Raw genomic sequence first — 20,283 nt, forward strand, 5'->3', positions numbered from 1 at the left:
TTTTTTTTCCTCGCTCATTTTTCTATTGCATTTCCTGGACCTCGGCGTTTCATCGTTTTGTCTGTTACATCAATGTATTTCTTTTGTATGTATCTCGTGTAGTTAGACAGTCAAAACTGCGCAGTTGTATTCTAACAACCGGCGCATACAGCTAACTGAGTGCAACGACTTGCCATGATCTTCCTCATGACGAAGCCTTCTGACGGACTTGCTCCAGACTGGGCACCTGTCCCAGTTCATAGTAGTTTTTGAGCAAGGTATTCATGTCTTTCTCCGTCATGTCGACGAGATCCTTAAGACTCCAAGAGTCACAAACTTTAGAAATCCTAATGGAAACATCAGCAATCTATCCACATCCTCCCTTCAAAGACACAAGACTTGACTATATATAACTTGATTCAATCCACTTACCATCTCATCCTCTTCGCCCCCTCCGCCGCATCAGGCGCCACCTCCCTCAACTTCTTCCTCAACACACCCACCTTTTCCACCGCCTCACCTGTCCCCTCCGGCAACGCCTCCGCAACCTGCTTCCTGACAATACTCGCCATCTTTGGCCCATTCCCATTCGTGCTGACCATAACCTGCAATGGCCCATCGCGGTGCACGCTGCCGAAGAAAAAATCACACTCCGCGGGGACATCCGCAATGTTCACGGGGATGCGCCGCTCACGGCACAATTGTGAGATCTTTGTCGAGGTGGCCGCGTCGTCGATCGCGGAGAGCACCATGTCGGCGTGGTCGAGGTCCTGCGGCTCAAAGGTGCGGTCGATGTGCTTGACTTGGCCCTCGGAAATACGGTAGGAGACTTCGTCATTGAGCCCCGAGCGGGGGCAGATGACGGTGACGTTGGCATCGGCGTTGAGGGCATGGAGGATGCGGCTGGCGGCGACCTGGATAGTATCCTTACCGTCAGATTCAACCGACGTTTTTATGGTGGATTGAGTTCAAGGGGAGATGGTTTTTTACCTCGCCGCCTCCGATCACTAGGACATTCTTCTGCCTGACCTGCCAGGCCACCATCAGGGACCCTCCACCCTGAACGGGCGGGAATTGCTTCGACATGGCTTTTGACGATGGATCTGATCTTCAATCCTGAATGATAAGGCCGTTGATAACGATAAGTAATTACGGTACTTAGCGGTTTCATCTAAATTCGGTTAATGTAGTTTACACTTTGCCTATATAGGAAAGAACTAATTATTATGTAATCGACGATCTCCGCACGTGCCGCTTCAACTCCCGCTTTTTTTCCGTAGATTTTTTTCTCTGCCGCTTTCGTCACTCCGCAACAATGTCTAGTTCCCCTTTCTCTCGGCGGTTGTTGTGCTCCGTCGAGCCCCCAATGAGATAGTTCTTGTTTTTGTTTGTTTGCTCTTTTTTTTTTTTTTTGTTTTCTTTTATTCGATTCCACCATGCGAGGCGTTAAGATCTTCTCCGGCACTTCCCATCCGGCTCTCACGGAAGCCATTTGTGAACGATTGGGTACCGTCCCATCGCGTGCGGAGCTGCGCAAGTTCAGCAATGGCGAGACGTTGGTGAATATCGGGGAGTCGGTCCGGAATCAGGACGTGTATATCGTCCAGAGTGGGAGTAAAAAGATCAATGACAGTCTGATGGAGCTGTTGATTATGATCTCGGCGTGCAAGGGTGGCTCCGCAAAATCTATTACTGGTACGTTCCTCATTTTACTCTCATGATCGTGGGCTTTTTTTCATGCTAATGAGGTGGTTTTTCAGCTGTCATGCCGTATGTCACCTGATAATACATGTACCGCCCTCACTGACTCTCTCGAGTTACTTCCCGTACTCCCGTCAGTCAAAGAAGAAACGCCACCGGGGCGCCATCACGGCCCGCATGATTGCCAATCTACTGACGGTGGCTGGTGTTGATCATGTGGTTACATTGGATCTGCATGTAAGTGGTCCCTGCAGAACACTGGCGATTCTAGGTCTGACGTCGCAGGCTTCGCAAATGCAAGGGTTTTTCGGAAAGCCCGTTGACAATCTTTTCGCGGAACCCTTGATTGCTCGTTGGATCAAAATTAACGTCCCCAATTGGCGAGAAGCAGTCGTCGTAAGCAAGAACGCCGGCGGCACGAAGCGCGTAACCTCGTTGGCCGACACATTGAAGCTCAATTTCGGAATCGTAACGACGGACCGACGACGGCCAAAGGTCCAGGTCACGCTGAGTGATAGCACGATTTTCTTCGAAAGCATCGAAAACGGCGGCAGGTCACGGGACTCCGAAGATGCGGAGCACCGGGTGGAGCAGTCTGAAAGCGCCGTCGATGGGAGCTTCCTCCCAAGCTTGGACTCGTTGCGTCCAGGGACCCCGTCCGCGTCGGCCCGGCGGCCGTCGGAGCTGGAGGCAGAGGAGACTACCACGGACGAGCGGGCCCGGGATGTGATCACTGGTCGCCTTGTGCAGGGGCATCTGGTGGATGACGACTACCCCGTCAGCTTGTCGCAAGTGGCAACGCCGATGCCAGGGTCTGGGTGCGACAAGGATGCAGTCGCGGTCGATCCGCTAGCCTCCCCAATACCGTCGGTAGGGTCCTCGGTACCGCAGGCCCAGGGCGGGTCGTACGATGCAGAGGAGTCGGACGACGAGACACAGGCCCAGCGGAGCGACGATGGAGAGAAGACGATCACCCTGGTCGGCGACGTTCGGGACAAGACCGTGTTCATTGTTGACGACATGATTGACCGGTGCGGATCGTGGATCGCGGCGGCGGAGACGGTGGTCAAGAAGGGCGGGGCCAAGAAGGTGTACTGCATGGCGACGCACGGGCTGTTTGGCGACGACTCGCTGGAGCAGATGGAGGCGTGCGACGCGATTGACCACATCGTGGTGACCAATTCGTTTCCGATACCGATTGAGAAGATCCGACAGTCCAAGAAGTTGGTCCTTATTGACGTGTCGATGCTGCTGTCGGAGAGCATCCGACGGCATCACTACGGGGAGAGGTAGGTTCCATCCTTGCGAGTCTTCTTCGGAATGCGTTTGTGCTGACTGGTGCAGTATCTCGGCGCTGTTTCAGCTGGTGGACTAGATGTATGACTACGGAGTACGTGATGACAAAAAAAAAGTTCAACAAATACAATGCTACGACTGAGGATGTAAAATCCGATCGGCCGGGCCGTGTTGATATCGCAATGTATCGTAGAAACGCTGAACCCAACGGCGCAGGTCCACTGAGGGGCCTGCAAGAGCATTCCCAGACGGAATTTTGAGTCGGAGTGTTCTTAACGGAGCGTTGGCAGAGCAAACGGCTGCGGTCCAGGGGCCATGCTGTTTTGTTCTCTTTCTGTTCGAAGAGGCATTACAGCATGGTCCCGGCTTCGCGGGCAATCACGAGGAGTGAAGGCATTGCTTTCGGACCTGAGTTTTCAGGGCGGTGGACGTGATGCAAGAGAACACTCGGACAGTGCACATTTGTTCGATGTGCACAAAGTATGCTAGTCCCTCGTATGTACTCCGTAGATACATAGTATGCATGCACTGCGAGACCAATAAACGCTATGCGCTGCATCAAACACATCAGATCTCGGTCCAAACTTCAATCCGGGCGCGCTTGCGACCGCTGCAGTGGGATATTTTAGCAAAAAGAGCCGACTGGCGAGGCGGTCACTAAGTACTGATGATCAGCAGAATACTTTTACTCGTACTTAGTAAAATCAGAATCAGATCGAGATTTAGTCCTTACTTCGATTTGCTGCGAGATTCAAGCACGAACACGTTTCCAGCTGCTTTCCGGGTACGCCCGGTTTTCCCATCGCCAATCAGCGGCAATCAACGCGGGTATTGAAGGGAGTCAAGTCCCTCAGCAGTTCCCGGTTCGGAACCCAATGATCTTCCCCCCGATTCGTCCGAGTGGATCGTGAATTGATGATCCAGATGGTCAGTGCTGCGAACCAGGAATCGGGTTTCAAACTATCAGATTCTTTCAATCTGATAGGTACCTATGTACTGTACCTCGGAGGGGCACCCAGTTCGCTCGCAGCTCTGATGACGGGAAAATTGATTGCATCCGGTTCTGAATCTCGGTCTAGAACCAAATCCTGGACCAAAGCAGAAGAACGGTGTTTCAGTTTCCGTTGGCACAGGCGAAAAGGGGACAAGAAGCCAATTTTCAACGGTGCGTCGAAGGGCTTGAGGATGGGTTCATTTTCCGCGCCCACCAGCTTCACCAAGTGGATACTTCAACCAGAACGCACCTTCGGTGGGTTCACCAATGAGATGCAGCATCTCCGCTCAGACCGATCGTCCCTGTCGACGTGCAGCTTTAGAAGCATCGCCGGGTTCCAGCGAGGATCCCATGTGTGCAACTAGACTGGTCAGTTGCGAACTCAACAAAATCACCTGACTGGGGCCTAGGTTAACGTACTCCGAAATGCATTGGTGTGTCGATCGTTTCTTCATGAGTAGTGCCAGGATATATATCGAATTGATTAGGTTATCTTGATGTGCGATGACATAACTAGTGGGAAGTGGGCGGTCTCTCCAGGGAGGTAAGTAAGTAAGTAGGGGAGGAGAAAGAAAAATCTTAAATTCAGGTGGTGGAACAGGCATATACAATAAGTAAGTACTTCGTTGTATCCTACTCGTACCGCTTTGAATTCTACAAACAAAGAACGGAAGGAGGAAGGAAGAGTCGTGGTTTCTCTTTTTGATCAACCTTCCCTACCTACTGTAGTGAACTGATCTTCTGTCTGAAATTGAAAAAAGGAAGGAGCATCCTAGGAGGAAAAAAAAAAAGAGGGAAAGAACCCATCAAAAGGCCAGAAAGTTACCACAGCTCTGGAAAGGCGCTAAGCTCAGCTAATCGGCTCCACCGGGGCCTGGAACCCGGGTTCATAAAAATGGTTGCTTGACCGGTTTGGGAGCGAGCAAATGGATAGGATAGTACATTTTGGGACAGAGTTTGGAGGACCTTTCGCGCTCTGAAATAGTAACATAAAAACTCGGTAACTGATCGAGGTACTGTACCTGGGGCGCGCTTCGTATTAATGCTGGACCAGGTGTCTTGGAAGGTCCTAGGGCGGCCTGTACTCCGTACAACAACACTCCCTACGAGGACAAGCAATCTTTCGCATGAAGAGTTCTTAGAGGTAATAGGCGTCGTGCATTGTCCTTCCTTGTGATGAAGGTGAAGAAAAAAGAAGGGATGCTTGTTCGACTCCGTTGATCAGTGGTACCCTGCTTTCTCCCGGTCTCCAACGCAAGAAGAAGAAAAAACAGCTTCGCATGCAGGGTCCTCAGTCATGATAACTAACCCTCGCGGAAAGAAAAATTGACATGGACCTGCGGTCTCGGCACCTCGCTGCGTCTCGGCCTGAATATTTGGACCTGTATTCTTCAGTTATCAACGGTTGTCCGTCTCAGACTGGATGTATAGTTTCCTTTTATTCTCACTTCTCCAGTTCCGTTTCGTTCGCATCACAACTGCGTCGTTTGACGGACCGTCCGAGACTGGTGTGTGAGTGAGCGATTGTCGGTGACGGGCTGGGTTTGCTCGGTGTCGACCGAAGGGTTATATATTCACTTCATCGGCCAGTCAGTCGGCCACTCAGTCATCGATGGATACAACCCAGTGAGTCTTCATCAAGAGCACTTCCCTCTCTCTCTCTCTCTCTCTCCGTCCGTACCAAGTTGACACTCCATCCCGTGAAGACAACGGACTCGACATCAACATACTCGAACAACGACAAAATGGCAAACCCATCTTGCGCGCACGAGTTCAAGACCGTCCAGGCCACCAACGGCAACATCCTCGTCTGGCGCTGCACCGACTGCAACTCTGGACCCTTCGTCGCCATCTGGCAGTGCGTGCTCTGTGGGTGGTACCGCTGCAATCCCTGCAAGGAGCGCAAGAGTTAACTGACCAACCCTAACTTCACCCACGGTACGTTATCCACATCCGATCTGTCTGTTGGTTTCACAAAATCACTGACGGTGTATAAGATTGCATGACTCGGGCGTTCCTTGTTTTTCCAACATGTGTGCACCATCTTCTCATTATCCTCGTAATCTGGCACTAACAAGGAGTCCAACAGAGGCACCCTTCATCAAGAGCAACTCCTCCTCTCTCTCTCTCTCTCTCCCGGACATCCAAGTTGACACTCCATCCCGTGAAGACAACGGACTCGACATCAACATACTCGAACAACGACAAAATGGCAAACCCATCTTGCGCGCACGAGTTCAAGACCGTCCAGGCCACCAACGGCAACATCCTCGTCTGGCGCTGCACCGACTGCAACTCTGGACCCTTCGTCGCCATCTGGCAGTGCGTGCTCTGTGGGTGGTACCGCTGCAATCCCTGCAAGGAGCGCAAGAGTTAACTGACCAACCCTAACTTCACCCACGGTACGTTATCCACATCCGATCTGTCTGTTGGTTTCACAAAATCACTGACGGTGTATAAGATTGCATGACTCGGGCGTTCCTTGTTTTTCCACAAAGTGGGTCAATAAAATGGTCTTTGCATGTTAGACAGACAGTGACCCGGTATTCCGGACGCAAATCCAATTTCTTGCTGCGGGCTGCATTCCGGTGCCGGGCCCTTGCACCTGGATCGATCTAAACTTTGATTTCACCGATTTGGTGCTTTTTGCATTTGGCGGTGTGATGGCTATGTTGGTGGGGGGGTTAGCATTGTAGGCTCTTTGTTCGGGAGGCGGTTTGTTCTCGGGTCATTGGCATTATTCTTCGGAGCAGTGGAGGCATTGGTTGGGATGGAGATGAATTAGAGTGTGAGGAACTTGGATTTAATGTCTAGTTGGTTAGTAATAAGGTATTCGTTGGTGGAGTTCAAATACATAGGTAACTGCATCTTTGATCTGGACATCCAACAACATCAGGGTATATCAGGTATAAATGCTCTGCTTTCAGTTAGCTTGTTCCATAATTTACCACGATCGAGAGACATTACCTCTGTGATCTGGTTCACCATCAGTCCCGGCTCCGCCATCTCCGCGTCCCGAAGGAAATCCAGGGGCATCCACACCAAGTGCCCCCGGATCTCGTCCAGCTTCCGCCGCACATCTTCCACCGGGCGATACGGGTCATGCAGATGACCCTGCAGACGCTCCTTGCGCGGCGTGAACTGGTCGTAATCCTCAAATGTTTTGATGTTATCGTCCGGGTCCGCCCGGAATAGCTCCCGGAAGATATCCGTGTTAGTGGTTGCCTGCGCCGTCCACTGCGACCAGAGCTCGTCACTCAGCGGGTCCTCCGCCAGGCGCGCTTCCTCGCTGTCGGGGTCTTCCTCCACATTGCCGCACACATCTGGCGGTTGCGCGTTTGGATCCTCGCTCGCGTCAATGCCCTGCGGCGGCAGGAGCCCGAGGTGTTCCCGCCAGAGGTGTCGCCGCAACGTTGCCGCCAGTCGTGCCGCCCGGTACGGCTTCCCGTCCATCATGCTGTCTATCATGTCCCGGTCCTCCAGCACGATGGCGAGCTCACTGTCGTGATCACCGAGTTGCGACTGTATCTGCAGTTAGCTGGAAGGATGCGGAGGAGAGGGGAAGGGACCGTATACGCACCCGATCGTTGAGGTTGGCACTCCCGCAGATGACGACCCGGTCGTCCGCAATGAGGAGCTTCGAGTGCACATACAGTTCCTCCTGCACAAAGTTTTCCTTCTCCGTCTCCGGGTCATCCTCCCACGGCTCCTCCGATACCTTGCCCCCGTTCAGCATCGCGTTCTTGGCGATCGAGTCGTTGCTAACAACTTCTCTGCCCTCGTCCCGGTATTCCTCGAATTTTCGCAAGCGCTCAAGGTACTTTTCTTTCTCGTCCTCGGGGGCCGCATACGATTTTTCTCCTTCGTCCCCCTCATTTCCAATAGCCGGGTGAACGCCCTCGCTCATCACCTTCTCCGCCACGGCCCGCTGCAGGTCATTGTAACTAACACCGGCCTTCTCTTCCTGTTCGATGAGCGCGGCTGTCTTGTTGATACGGTCGTAGGATCGGAGGTTGAAGAAGAAGATGTACTCGCGCGGATTGACCCCTTGAGCGGAGATCTGCTCAAAGATCGAGTTCTCTCCCCGCAGGATCGACTTGTACTGGTAATCCATGATGGCGCGCGTGCCCGTCGCGGCATCATCTCGCAGGTCTCCGGCGAATCCGGGAATCGCCGGGATGATGACGATGATACGGAACTTGCGGCCTTCTCTGGCAGCTCGCACGACAGCATCCACGATCGCCCGCCCAATCTGGTTATGCACGGGCTTCTGCTCGTCGCCAGTGGCGGTGACTGCAATGATTAGAGAGAGAGAGAGACATATCCGTTGCCGAGGAGCTACTCACTGAAAAACTGGTTCTCAATGTACACGTAGTGCTGCGCATTGCGAATGATCTCGCAGTACGCGTTCTGAATGCTGGCTTCCGTCAAGATCCCGCTGCTCCAGTCCGCGCTGCTGCGGATCAGTTGCCCATTTACCGTGCCCTGATGCCCCAGTCGTTTCGTGCGAAGCGGTGTCAGCGGGTGTTGGATGTATTCCCCGACGGGATAGTCTGGCCGCTGTACTCCGACCAGGTCCTCATCTTCGCCGGTCCGGCCTTCCAACTCAAGCCAGTCCACATGAGATTCACGCTTGTACTTGTCTCGCTTGATGCAGTTCCACCGCAATACGAAGTGTTCGGCAATGTCGTAGACGCAATCTCCCATCAGACCGACGGCAACGTCATGCCACGGCATGCGAGCGTACTCGGTCTTGCTAAGTTCATTATTCAGCCAGTCGTCGACATCTTTGAAATCCATGATCCGGCTGTTATTAAAGTCCTGCCCGGGCCAGATGTCTTCGTCCAGGCTACCTGGGTGCGCATCCGCCAGTGGATGCTCACGAATGTCATACCGACCGAAACAGAGGTCAAGACCGCCGACGAAGGCAATTTCGTAGTCGATGACGATGAATTTTTCGTGGTGTGCCTGGTTCAATTCTTAGCATGGGAAGCGGGTTGTCTTGCGCCGGGGTTGACTCACCCAGTACAAAGTTACCTCCGCCAAATTCTCAAAAGGATTATGGTCCGGATGCCGGACCACATGAATATTCCCATGACCTGGTGTGCCCTCGGGGCAGAGGCTCAGCAAAGCATGTTTGGTATGCGCGGAGTTGCACGTCAACGCTTGGGTAACCTGCATCGGTCAGATGAAACTCGAGCCACCTTTCACGGAGAGCACGCACCTCCTTATAGACAATGACGTAAATCTTCACCCCGGCCTCCGCGCGTCGCTTGAGGATTTGATCCAGTCTCCATTCCGGGTTGCGCGCCGGGGGCCGACGCATAAACAGCTCGGGGGACAGCCACCAGTCGGCGATATAGATCGTCTCCTTTGCGCGGTCGAGGGCCTCGGACACCGCCCAGAAATAATCGCGCCCATCGACGTACCACTTGACTCTGTTGCCGGCGCGTTGGGGAGCATACGACTTGAATCGGTGGGATTCGGCAATGGCCGTTCGTTTCTGGTCCGTCAATTGCTCATGCGGTTCGTCGTGCCGGTGATTGGGGTTGAAGTAATTGCCTATTTTGCCGAGTTTGTGCTTGATATGCTCGATTTTCTCTGCAGCGCTGCTGACGAGATGGGTGTCTTGCGGTTGCGTTGTCAGTGTGGCCGCTGCACAGCGGGGTTTGTTTTTTGGTAAACAAACCTTCGAGTTTCTCTTTTATCGCGTCCATTGTGACTCTAGACCCGAACCTTTGCAGGATAGAATGTGGATATAATTATCAAGCAATAAAATCCGTGAGTCTGGTAACGGATATGTCGGCTACAGAGACCTATGTAGTATTTAAATTGGGCTTAAGCCGGTGATTTGTTTACCGTCGCCGCGTGGATGGAGCCGCGTCCCCTCCTTACTCTTAGTGCGGGAGCCTACCAAGTACGAGTTACAGTTAGTAGTTAGTGCGACGCCCAGGACAGTAACAAGACTTAAATGACATCAGCCCAAGACCGATCAATCCAATCGCCATTCATTAATCGGAACAACAGTGTCACAGATAGCAAGATGAAGCCATCGCGAAATCCGTATAGAGACGAGGTGGATTTCAAGGCGCTGGCACTGCAATCGCCAGATTTCGCCAAGTAGTAAGTCCACCATGGTGGCGTATTGAGCTTGACAAAAGCTGAGATAAAACCAGTCTCAAAGACAACGGGCAGCTGGATTTCAGCGATCCAGCAGCGGTCCGGTAGGTCTACGCATCTGCGTCGAGTCGCTTCGTCGCTGATTCTCAAGCCAATTGACTACGAGCCTCTTGGCTCGCGACTTCAAACTCACCGTCGATCTCCCACCCGATCGGCTGTGTCCACCGGTAAAGACAACCATCGGGATCACTTTTTAATTGCATTTGCTGACGAGAAAATAGGTTCCCAATAGGTGAGCGTCTCTCCGGCAAGATGAGATCTGCCGCTGAATCGTCAGGTTGAATTACATCCTATGGCTACAAGACCTGCTCGACACGACTGGAAGGAAATTTTCCGATGAATACGACCCAGAGAGGCCGGTCGTGGGCCTGGACATGTGTGCACCATCTTCTCATTATCCTCGTAATCTGGCACTAACAAGGAGTCCAACAGAGGCACCGGTTGTTGCGCGATCTACCCATGCCTGGGATGCAGTCTCCGTCCGCAGTGGAAGTTCATCGCCACAGGCAAGTCTAGACAATCATTTCTCTGCTTCTGGGAGTGTTAACTATCACTAGATATCGATGATAAAAACATCGAACTGTCCCGGCGCACGGTTTCGCAGAACAATCTTTCACCCCGCATCAACATTGTCAAGACCACGTCGGAGGACCCATTGATCCCAGATCCCTCCACATATGGCTATGAAAGGTGAGAGATTGCTGCAGATAACCCTAGTTTGCTATGTTGTCTAGTACATGCGACCATAGGGTGTGGAAAACAGGGCTTCCCGTCCGCTCAGCCGTACTTAAGCCACACGCCGGCTGGTTAGTAGTTGGGTGGGTGACCACCAGCGAATCCCAGCTGTTGCATTGTTTTTTTTTAATCAATTTTTTTATATGACGCTGACGATGATCAGATTGGATTTTACCATGTGCAATCCACCCTTTTACTCCTCTGAAGATGACATGGTGTCGGCAGCAGCAGCGAAAAACAGACCACCATTTTCGGTATGGCTCTGACCAATCGTTTTCCGGACAACAATCTAACCCTAAAAGGCCTGCACCGGAGCCAAAGTCGAAATGATCACCCCCGGAGGCGAGGTGGCTTTCGTCTCTCAGATGATCGAAGAAAGCCTCCGTCTGCGGGACAAGATACAGTGGTACACGACGATGCTGGGCAAACTCAGCAGCGTATCGGTCATCGTCCAGAACCTGCTCGACTGCGGGAACAAGAACTGGGCAGTGACCGAGTTCGTGCAAGGAAACCGCACAAAGCGCTGGGCGGTAGGATGGTCATGGAGTGACCTGCGACCAGCTGTTGACGCTGCACGAGGCTTTACTTCCTCGAGTATCCCCAAACATCTCCTTCCGTTCCCATCCGAGTTTACTTTCCACGCTTCCAGTACGAGTATCGACCAAGTCTGTCGCGACGTCGACGGGCAGATGCGCGCTTTGCCCCGGGCGGCGTGGACGTGGCGTCCCGCACGGTCTCGGGGTGTACTTCTCGTAAAGGAAGACGTTTGGTCCCGAAGAGCGAGACGCAAGCTCCAACAGCAGCAGCAGCAGCAGCAACAGCAGGACCAGGACAAACCGCATTCGCCCAGCGCGGATGTGGACGACCGCAACGCTGCTTTGGGCGTGGCTATCCAGTTCAAACAAGAGATTGATACCTCGCGTGGCCCAACCGTCCTTATCCGATGGTTAAAAGGATCGGACCATGTTCTTTATGAAAGTTTCTGCGGTATGCTCAAACGGAAATTAACAAAAAAATCATGACTCCTTATTTTTATAAACAACTCTATGTACGATCCGTACTCGGGATACCCTGTCAATGTATGGTACATGTCATCCATTAACTTCGCTGCTCAACTCCTTCAACCGTGCCCACCCCTCGGATCCCTCCCAGAAATCCTTGCCCTTGCCGAGGATGCCTCTGACTGCGCTGCGGGCCTTGAACCGCCAGTCCTTGGCGACCATTTCCTCGCTTCCCTCTGGTCGGTCCTCTTTATCCATCATGCCGATCCGAGCGTATCCGTCACGCACCAGGCGCTCCGTGGCATGGACAATCTCCATCCAGGGTTTCTCATCCCCCATCTGGAACGCACCCTGAGTCTTGGACGCAACGACCGCCCGCCACGCTTTCTCGTGCGCCTCGAGCGCCTTCGACGGCCGTCCGCGGAAGAACTCGACACGCGCAACGAGCAGCCATAGCTCCGCCGAGTGCGTGATGAGCGGCGTCACCACCTCGTCGATGAGCGCCAGGATCTTACCACCCACTGTCCCGCGACGCAGAATCTTCCGTGTCGTCGTCTCGCCGTCCTCCCCTTTCTCCTCCGACTCCACGAAGAGGTCCTCGTAGCGGAAGTTCTTCACGAGGTGGTCCACCAGCATCGTGAGGATGGACAGGTCGATGCTCTTCTCCCCTTCCTTTGGGCTTCGGAGCTCAATGACTTTACGTTGCGCGTTGACGATTTCCTTGTATGGAGTGAGCGCCGCGGGGAACGAGGCCGCCACTGTGAGCAGGTTGTCCCAGATGCGATGGTCGGTCTGCTTGAGCCGTGCGGCGTGCTGGAGCGCCGTCAGTGCATCCCGCTTGTGTTTGTACGGATCATGTTTCGGCTTGTCTTCGGATTCGGCCTCTTCCTTTCCATCTTGGCTGGCTCCCTCCTCGGTGTCGCCTTCCACGGGCATTTCTGCCGGCCGCGACGGGGAGACATGCAGCAAAGCCGCAGCGAGATTGCTCCATGCCTCTGCGTCCTCATGATCCAACTGCACCGTACGCGTAAAGGACTCAACGGCGGCATCCCATCGTTCCAGATTCAGTTGTACGCATCCAATCGCGAACCATGCGCTGTGGTTGAGCGGGTTGATCTTGAGGCTCTTCGCGTACGCCTCCTCCGCCTTCTCCATCTGCGGCGGTTTCGCCTTGAGGTACAGACGCGCCAGTGACCGCTGCGCCCGAGCGTACCGCTGGTTCGACACCTCCCATGCCCGCTCATACATGGCCTTGTCGTCGTCGATGTCGCCCAGAATGCAGAACAATCGCGGCGCGTCAGCCGGCAGTGGATTCCGCTCCGGGCCCTGGAATTTCTCGTTTTCATCGTCGTCCTCGCTGCCCGGCGTTGTCGGCTCGTAGAGCTGTCGCCGGACGATCCGTTTGGCTTTCTCTTCGTTTTGGGTTGCGGCATAGCATAGAGCCACCTCGGGCCACATCTTCAGCCGCTCGTAAACCTCCAACGCCGTCCGGAGACCGCCCAGATCAACCCACCGGGCTGCTAACTCGGCCTCCAGACTCCATCGCGTTAAAAAGTTCAGCGTCCAGAGATACTCTAGTCGTTCCTCTGCGGGCGCGGACTCGCTCCGTTCAGGCCGGGGCAGGAACGTCGTAGCGCCGGACTGTTCGCCTTTCACGGCTTCGGCTTCATCGGTCGCAGTGTCGGCGATGACCTGGTCCACGAGCGCTTGCATCTGGAGCACACTGCGCTCCACCGTCCGCGAGCGATGCCGCTCGATTCGACTCCGGACGAGGAGCGCTTGCGTGTAGATTTGCCAGTTGGGACTTCCGCCATCGATCACCCGTGTCGCATATGGCAGGGTTTCTTCTCGGGTGAGGCCATGATCCGGCGAGCTGTTCGTGATGGCGGACGCGATGCCGAGCAAGATCGAGGAGTCGAGCGGGCTAAGTTTCGGTTGGTTTGAGGGATCAACTGAACGCAATACCTCGGGAAGATCTGATTCGTCCTGCACCGTCATCGACTTTTCGGGAATGTCTTCCTTTTTGGCGAAGGCGATCGTTTCCAAGAGGGTGTCGTCGTTCAAATCGACGGCTTTGGGCTTAGTTGCTGTGGTTTCTGTCGCGGACGTAGCCGTTTCCGTCTTGGACGCGGTGCGCGGCTCCGCGCTCTTCGCCAACACCACCAATTGGCTGATATCCCGTTCCTGGAACTTTGTCCTCTTGCCCAGCCTTCCGGTCAACGCATACTCGAATCCGGTTTCGACGGCGGCGCGTTCCAGATCTGCCCGGGCCTTGGCTTCGAAGCCGTGATGGGTGTGGATAGCCGCCCGCTCGAGGAGGAACCGCGCCTTCTCCTCGCCGGTGGCCGTCGTCGACGTACGCAGGAGGATCGTGTCGATTTCCTGGAGGTCGTCGTAAATGGACTGCTGCAGGGTGCCGGTGACTTCCGCGAGCATTTTCTGGTGCAGAAAGTTGACCCTCATCCGCGCCGTTCTCGCGATCAGAGGCGCATCCGCGGTATTGACGAGCACATCCGCATCGACCAGCAGCGCCTTAGCGACACAAAATAATTCCACATTGGGGATCAGCTGATACGCTGCCTCGCCGTCGACCGACAGTCCGCGGATCATGAAATCCCGCACGGTCCTCAACGTCGCCGCACCGTCATCGCCGCTGCCTCTCAATGCCGGTGGCAGTACGACCTCCGCGGAGGTGAACGGCAGCGGGGGGCCCGTGACGTTTGACTGGAGGAACGCGAACAGAGCCGCAAGGCCAATGTGTAAGAGCTGCGACTGGGAAACTCTGCCTTCATCATCCGCTGTCTTTTCCGCAATGATTCTCCGCGCTCGCTCTGTGACAAACTCGGTGTAGGACACGGTTCCGGCTCGCACGGCTGCAAGATCGTCGTCGGAAGAGTCATGACCCAGGATGTTCCTTGCCAGGGGAGTCTCGAGAGTGGCGCGCGCCGTCGCCGTGGTCAGGCGAATTGGCTCATAGCTTGTTCTTGCGCTGTTCGCTTCGTAGATCGTCTCCAGAGTTGGAGGCAGCTCCGCGGCGGGCTCCCCCATGATGAAGCTTTTAATGGAGGACAGCAAGGTTCCAGACAGCGCTATCGTGTGTTTAGAACCGTGACCATTATAGAATTACTGCCGAACACCAGTAGTATATTTGCTTCCAATTCAATTGTTTATAGCTTAAGTTCCTTCGAAAACTTCTAGCAACCCCGCAGTTGATAGCGAAAAAACTGCGATAAGCCTATCGGACTGCCCGCACTACGTACTTATTCCTTACCTATTTGGATAGGGCTGCCAAGCACTGATCGCTGACGTAAGATTCACGTGATAAAGGAACATGTAGGCTTTTCGCCCGCTGTTGCTCGGTCGGCCCGCGCGTGGGTTTCGGTCACTTCGTTTCTGGGGCATGCTCTCTAACCCCGGCTTTTTCAGAGCCACGGATCAAACGCAGACTGTGCAGGATACGAATCATATTCAGGAAAGAAATCTTGATATCATTAGAATATTTACCAAAGAAGAAAGTTCTAAACTAATGAAGGCCACTATTTCCACCTATCCAGCTTCAATGACTGCGCCCGCTGAACCCGCCGGCGGTAAGCCTGTCGGAACTGATACCTCCCGATTGTGCCACCCCCGACGACGAGAACGAAGATGCCGGTCCAGATCATGGTGATGATCAGGCCGACGGGATAGACCTGAATGCGCATCCCGGGCAGTTCGAACTCCGAGACGGCGGAGATGACGGCCTCGGCGCGGGTTCGGGCCTCCTCGAGGGTGATGGTTGTCGGGGTACCGTTGGGCTGGGCCAGGTGGCCGGCTACGTAGGAGAGAAGGTCGGAAGAGAGCGTCGTGTTGGTTGTCTGTCCGGAGTCCTGGTTGACGACGGATATGGACAGGTTGGGGATGAGAAGGACGCGTAGGTCCTCGCTGGAAAGACAGTAAGCATGGCGGGTTTTATCGGGGGAAAGCAGATAGGGAATGGGGACCTACTTGGTAAGCTCCGTCATGTCGAGATCATCCCTCAACCGTCCAACGTTCTGGAAGCCAGCCAGAAATTGGCCCCGAGCTGGCGGGGCGTCCTTGGGTGGGTTGCCCATCATCTGCGGCGCGGACAGGACGGCGTTGGGGATGTTCAAGGAAACACCGAACTCTGCGGGCACGGCGCCGACGAAATCACCTCGCTGAGACGACTTTTGGTATAGCCGCACGTCGGTCATGAAAATCCCGTTGGTCATGTCTCCGAGTGCGACGTTGTAGCAGGCGACGATGCCGCTGGGGTTGCGCGCATCCCGGTCGGAGTCTTGAATGGCGCGGGCACACGCATCGGCGATCTCCCTGTTGAAGGCGTTCAGGTCGAACTCATCGGGCGACGTGGCTCGGGCGACGATCCGTCGTCGATCCAGGTTCGTTGTTGTTCGTGCTGTTGTTGCCCTCGCGCGGTAATCATGGGAGCGGTGGCTTCTTTCCGCTATTGCCAACGCCTCGTCCTGCACCGATTGATCGGCATAGTTGGCACCCGGACGATTCGACACCAGCAGGTCGATGGGTTTTGCTAAAGCGAGCGACGCTTGTAGAAGAGAAAAAAGGAAAATGAACAGCCCGTGGTGCAACATTTTGATACAAAAAGACCTGTAGACTCGGTGACTCGCCGGCGAGATCAACTGCAAGGGTTGTCCGTTAGCTGGAGGATTGGGGAACGCTGTAAACCATTCCAACTCACATTACCGAGCAATCAGGCCTGCCCAGCAGGCATACCGAAGTGAAGTCTAGTCAACGAAGAGAACGCGAAGAGAATGGAAGAAACACAGAAGTCAAACTATGTGCAAAAAGGAACATGACCAAGTTGAAGTCCTCATGATCAGGGGGATTTCCCATCCGAGCCCTCGGGATGCCCTGAGTCCCTGACCCATTCATTGTGCGAGACCTCCGACTTGTCGCATTCCAGCACAAGACACGATCTGTATAAAACTCAATACAAAATCAGCCGATTGTCCGTCGTGTGTATACGATTTTTGTGATGCAATAGCCTCCGCAGCGGGTCTGGAAAAGGGAGGTTGATCGATCGTGCGACTCCTAGTGTCAGAGCTGTTTACCCAATTGGGAAAGTCGGCGAACCCTAGTTCATGGGAGCTTCAAGCCGCATCTCGGAATGTCAGACTAGGGGATGCATTGCAATGCTAAGCCAACAAAGTCTAAGGATTCTATGCAAGGCTTTTCTTTTTCTTCTTTTTTTTTGGGGGGTCTTTCTATTCCGTATGGAGTACCTTAAACTGTACTACGCCTCCAAAAAAGGTACATAAAGTTGATGCTTAGCTTGCTATCTTGGCATGCTCACGAAGAGCGCGGTTCAACCCTTCTCGTTGCACACAGTTCTCAAATGCAAAGCTCTTCGCCAACTCATCGAGACCTTTCTCGTCAAAGTCCTTGAACAGCTCGGCAAACTCGTCAGAGAACGAGGCCGCCACGAAGGTCTGCCACACGGCGCGCAGAATGTGACGTTCAGTGAACCAAGGGGTGGGATAGGTCTGCTTGGCGGCGGGGGCAACCGAGTCAATCCAGTTGACCAACGGTTTGAGCACTGCATCGACCTCGGGATTGGGCCGATTCCCCCAGTGATCCAGGCGGAGCTTCTGCTTCTTCTGCAGGAAGGACTGGATCGTTCGGTTCCAGAGGCTGTCCGGGCTGCTGTGCACCATGCCCTGCAGGCCGATGTCCTTGTACAGCCAGATCGACCAGTGAATCTGATACTTGTCATAAATGCGCAGCTGCTGGCTCAGGAGATTGTACCGCTCCTGGTTGATCTCGTCGGCATCCGCGTCGTGACGCGGGTCGGCGTACACCGGGCCGAACTCGCCGTTCCAGATGGGCGTTCCGTGTTTGTGCATGAACTCGGCTTTGCGGAGGAACTGTCGCTCCAGTGCCGCATTCTGTTCATCGGTGCCTTTGTACCGCTGTCCGGTCGGGAAGCCCATGGTCTGAGTTTGGCGTATTAATACGGGTGTCATTCCACATTCCCGGAACGAGTCGTTCTACATACCGCATAGTCATGCAGCGCGTACACACAATTCGGCAACGTCTTGTCAAAGCCCTTCCACTCCATGGCAAATGTGTTGCCATCAAGGAAGAGGATATGATCTGGATCGATCGCGCGGATGGCCTTCTCGACCCGCTCGTAGAAAGCGGGTAACCGCACTTGTTGCGAATCACACGGCTCGTTCAGCGGGTTGTAGCCGGCGACCCAGGGATTGCCCTTGTATCGAGCAGCGATATGTTCCCACAACCACACGACGCGGTCCTGATGGTCCTTGTGATCCCAGAACGCGGCATAATTCGACGGGTTGTCCGAGTGCCAGTCAGGATTCTGTCCACCGGGGGCGGTATGCAAGTCGATGATCGTGTAGATCTTCTCTTTCGCGCACTGCACAATTCCAATCGCCGTCAGTACCGCTGCAATCGCAACGTAGGACGGATGTCAAATCCACCCACCAAATCAATGACCCGATCCAAGTGCTTGAACCCGCTCTCCTTGAGCACCCGCGGATTCATATCATCCTCGAAATGACGGTAGTTCACCGGGATCCGAATGCAATTCAGGCCCAAGCCCGCGAAGAACTTGGCGTCCGCCTCGCCGAAGTAATACGTCAACAATCGATCGAAGAAGAACTCGTATCGTTCCTTTCCGAGGACCTTGAGCATGGCGGCTCGATGCTGATGTTCATGGCCCGGGTATCCGGTAATGAAATTCTCCATGCTATCCTCCATGTCAGTTGGTTCCAATCCGTTTCTTTGCTCCCTGGCTCGGTGAAAGCGGCTGCATACTTCATCCATCCTCCAAGGGAGGCACCCCGGAGGTACACCGGGTTGCCATTCCCATCCACCACCTTGTCACCCTGAACGCGGAGAATGCCGTTCGCCATGGTTGCGATTTCTTGAATCCAGCAAGCAACAATGCGGTGCCGTCATCCTAACCATGTTGGGCTTGACGACGTGGTTTTTAAAGGCAATCCAATCTCTGAAGCAATATTGCCTATACTCGGAACGCGTGGTTCCAACCCCGCATTGTTCTGTCCCTCCAATTTACGAGGATAACCACATTGGGAAATATATATCTCCTAGGGTTCACTTCTATTTAGCCTGAATACGTTGCCCAGAGCTGTTGCTGACCAGATCTACAAATTCATATCAGCGCAGCTAGAATGGGTTGGCAACTCACCAGCATTATTGGCCATTTCAATCGCAAAATATACATTGATTCCGGTGGACCCTGAATCCTGATCTTCAAGTTGGTTGACATGCCTATATGATGCTTTCCAGATGAACTTCAATGTTACAGTACTTACTTCCACAGTAGCCATTGTTTGGCCCATTTGCCGATGCCAATCAGGTTGGTGATCCGGATGGAGGAGCTGCGGAGCATGTCCGAAGACGACTCCCACAGGAAGCAAAGGGATCATCCTACGTCCTTTCTAGCCGTTGGAGTTCAAGTAAGTACAGTAACTTACTGTCCTGTACCTCCTCTCTCTCTCTTTTCTGATTGAGCCCACTATTCTGTTCTACAATGCATCCATCCAGGACAACACTACTACCATCAGAATCCGACACTCAGGACATGCAAACAGTAGGCAATCAGTACCTAACGGAATACCATCCTGCTTGTACCTATGTATCAGTTGCTCTCAGCACGTGCTGTTTGGATAGAATGACAAGACTGCCGCACAAGAAGATCGCATCCATGGCATGCATGTTCCGGTTGGTGTTCGTCCCTCCAGTAGAACTACGAAAGACACTCCAGTGGATCACATGACATAACCTAGCAGGTCACGTGCCTCTTTTAGAGTGACTTAGATCACATGATCAGATGAGCCCTACCTCTAGGGAAAGGCCAAGGGCAAGAGGCGTAGGAGAGGCAGAGAGGCGGATGGGAGATAGTGGATAGGTTGGAAGGCCCTTGTGGACAGCAAGTACGGACCTGCGGAGGATAACCACCTAGGCATCGTACTGATATGGGGAACAGGGGGAGGATGCAGGCAGGAATCAAGGTGGCCCGTGTGCCCAGGCAGATTGTCCAAGCAGGGAAAAACAGTTTAAATTACTTCGACTGGTTTTTATTCATTCAATGGTCAATTGTTTCGAAGCTCGGCGTGGAACACTTGCACTGAATTCATCATCGGAAGACAGATTCTTGATTCGGAGTGGTGTGGTGTGGAAGAGGTGGCGACTTCAACCATGAATACAATACCAACCTAGGTAGAGACTTTTTGAAATCTATATTAGTACGAAAGATATCTCATTATGTATGTACATCCGCGCAAAACCCTAATTATCCACACGGATACAATCAATGAAACACTTCATCATCAATCATCACAACCATAAACAGAAACTTTGAAACAACGAAAACTT

At 53.6% G+C, this 20,283-nt stretch overlaps 9 protein-coding genes across 9 annotated transcripts; 2 read left to right on the top strand and 7 right to left on the bottom strand.

The window, feature by feature from the left end:
• Positions 1-184: 184 nt before the first annotated feature.
• VTN31DRAFT_7127 (uncharacterized protein) lies at positions 185-1,065 on the bottom strand (the record flags this gene model as incomplete). Its single annotated transcript, XM_069407814.1, has 3 exons — positions 185-326; positions 412-893; positions 970-1,065. 3 exons carry the CDS (start codon positions 1,063-1,065, stop codon positions 185-187), a joined length of 720 nt encoding a protein of 239 aa, XP_069258430.1.
• Positions 1,066-1,415: 350 nt separating this feature from the next.
• On the top strand, positions 1,416-3,055 carry VTN31DRAFT_7128 (uncharacterized protein; the record flags this gene model as incomplete). The annotated part of the gene is made up of 5 exons (XM_069407815.1): positions 1,416-1,674; positions 1,740-1,749; positions 1,797-1,917; positions 1,966-2,969; positions 3,025-3,055. The coding sequence occupies 5 exons, from the start codon at positions 1,416-1,418 to the stop codon at positions 3,053-3,055; spliced, it is 1,425 nt and encodes a 474-aa protein (XP_069258431.1).
• Positions 3,056-3,601: 546 nt separating this feature from the next.
• Positions 3,602-4,402, bottom strand: VTN31DRAFT_7129 (uncharacterized protein; the record flags this gene model as incomplete). Its single annotated transcript, XM_069407816.1, has 5 exons — positions 3,602-3,633; positions 3,710-3,749; positions 3,974-4,051; positions 4,221-4,331; positions 4,391-4,402. 5 exons carry the CDS (start codon positions 4,400-4,402, stop codon positions 3,602-3,604), a joined length of 273 nt encoding a protein of 90 aa, XP_069258432.1.
• A 2,470-nt stretch (positions 4,403-6,872) lies between these two features.
• VTN31DRAFT_7130 (uncharacterized protein) lies at positions 6,873-9,687 on the bottom strand (the record flags this gene model as incomplete). The annotated part of the gene is made up of 7 exons (XM_069407818.1): positions 6,873-6,887; positions 6,938-7,492; positions 7,551-8,263; positions 8,317-8,938; positions 8,993-9,145; positions 9,195-9,598; positions 9,660-9,687. The coding sequence occupies 7 exons, from the start codon at positions 9,685-9,687 to the stop codon at positions 6,873-6,875; spliced, it is 2,490 nt and encodes an 829-aa protein (XP_069258433.1).
• Positions 9,688-10,013: 326 nt separating this feature from the next.
• VTN31DRAFT_7131 (uncharacterized protein) lies at positions 10,014-11,907 on the top strand (the record flags this gene model as incomplete). The annotated part of the gene is made up of 9 exons (XM_069407819.1): positions 10,014-10,093; positions 10,147-10,194; positions 10,242-10,317; positions 10,372-10,382; positions 10,428-10,526; positions 10,583-10,656; positions 10,708-10,840; positions 11,049-11,139; positions 11,188-11,907. 9 exons carry the CDS (start codon positions 10,014-10,016, stop codon positions 11,905-11,907), a joined length of 1,332 nt encoding a protein of 443 aa, XP_069258434.1.
• Positions 11,908-11,976: 69 nt separating this feature from the next.
• On the bottom strand, positions 11,977-14,934 carry VTN31DRAFT_7132 (uncharacterized protein; the record flags this gene model as incomplete). The annotated part of the gene is made up of 1 exon (XM_069407820.1): positions 11,977-14,934. The coding sequence occupies one exon, from the start codon at positions 14,932-14,934 to the stop codon at positions 11,977-11,979; it is 2,958 nt and encodes a 985-aa protein (XP_069258435.1).
• Positions 14,935-15,422: 488 nt separating this feature from the next.
• On the bottom strand, positions 15,423-16,493 carry VTN31DRAFT_7133 (uncharacterized protein; the record flags this gene model as incomplete). The annotated part of the gene is made up of 2 exons (XM_069407821.1): positions 15,423-15,807; positions 15,871-16,493. The coding sequence occupies 2 exons, from the start codon at positions 16,491-16,493 to the stop codon at positions 15,423-15,425; spliced, it is 1,008 nt and encodes a 335-aa protein (XP_069258436.1).
• A 696-nt stretch (positions 16,494-17,189) lies between these two features.
• On the bottom strand, positions 17,190-18,797 carry VTN31DRAFT_7134 (uncharacterized protein; the record flags this gene model as incomplete). The annotated part of the gene is made up of 4 exons (XM_069407822.1): positions 17,190-17,855; positions 17,918-18,298; positions 18,367-18,631; positions 18,700-18,797. 4 exons carry the CDS (start codon positions 18,795-18,797, stop codon positions 17,190-17,192), a joined length of 1,410 nt encoding a protein of 469 aa, XP_069258437.1.
• Positions 18,798-19,005: 208 nt separating this feature from the next.
• VTN31DRAFT_7135 (uncharacterized protein) lies at positions 19,006-19,297 on the bottom strand (the record flags this gene model as incomplete). Its single annotated transcript, XM_069407823.1, has 3 exons — positions 19,006-19,049; positions 19,094-19,176; positions 19,221-19,297. The coding sequence occupies 3 exons, from the start codon at positions 19,295-19,297 to the stop codon at positions 19,006-19,008; spliced, it is 204 nt and encodes a 67-aa protein (XP_069258438.1).
• Between the last annotated feature and the right edge of the window lie 986 nt (positions 19,298-20,283).

Source organism: Thermomyces dupontii (assembly GCF_041956625.1).
Source record: "Thermomyces dupontii strain NRRL 2155 unplaced genomic scaffold VTN31scaffold_8, whole genome shotgun sequence".
NCBI lineage: Eukaryota > Fungi > Ascomycota > Eurotiomycetes > Eurotiales > Trichocomaceae > Thermomyces > Thermomyces dupontii.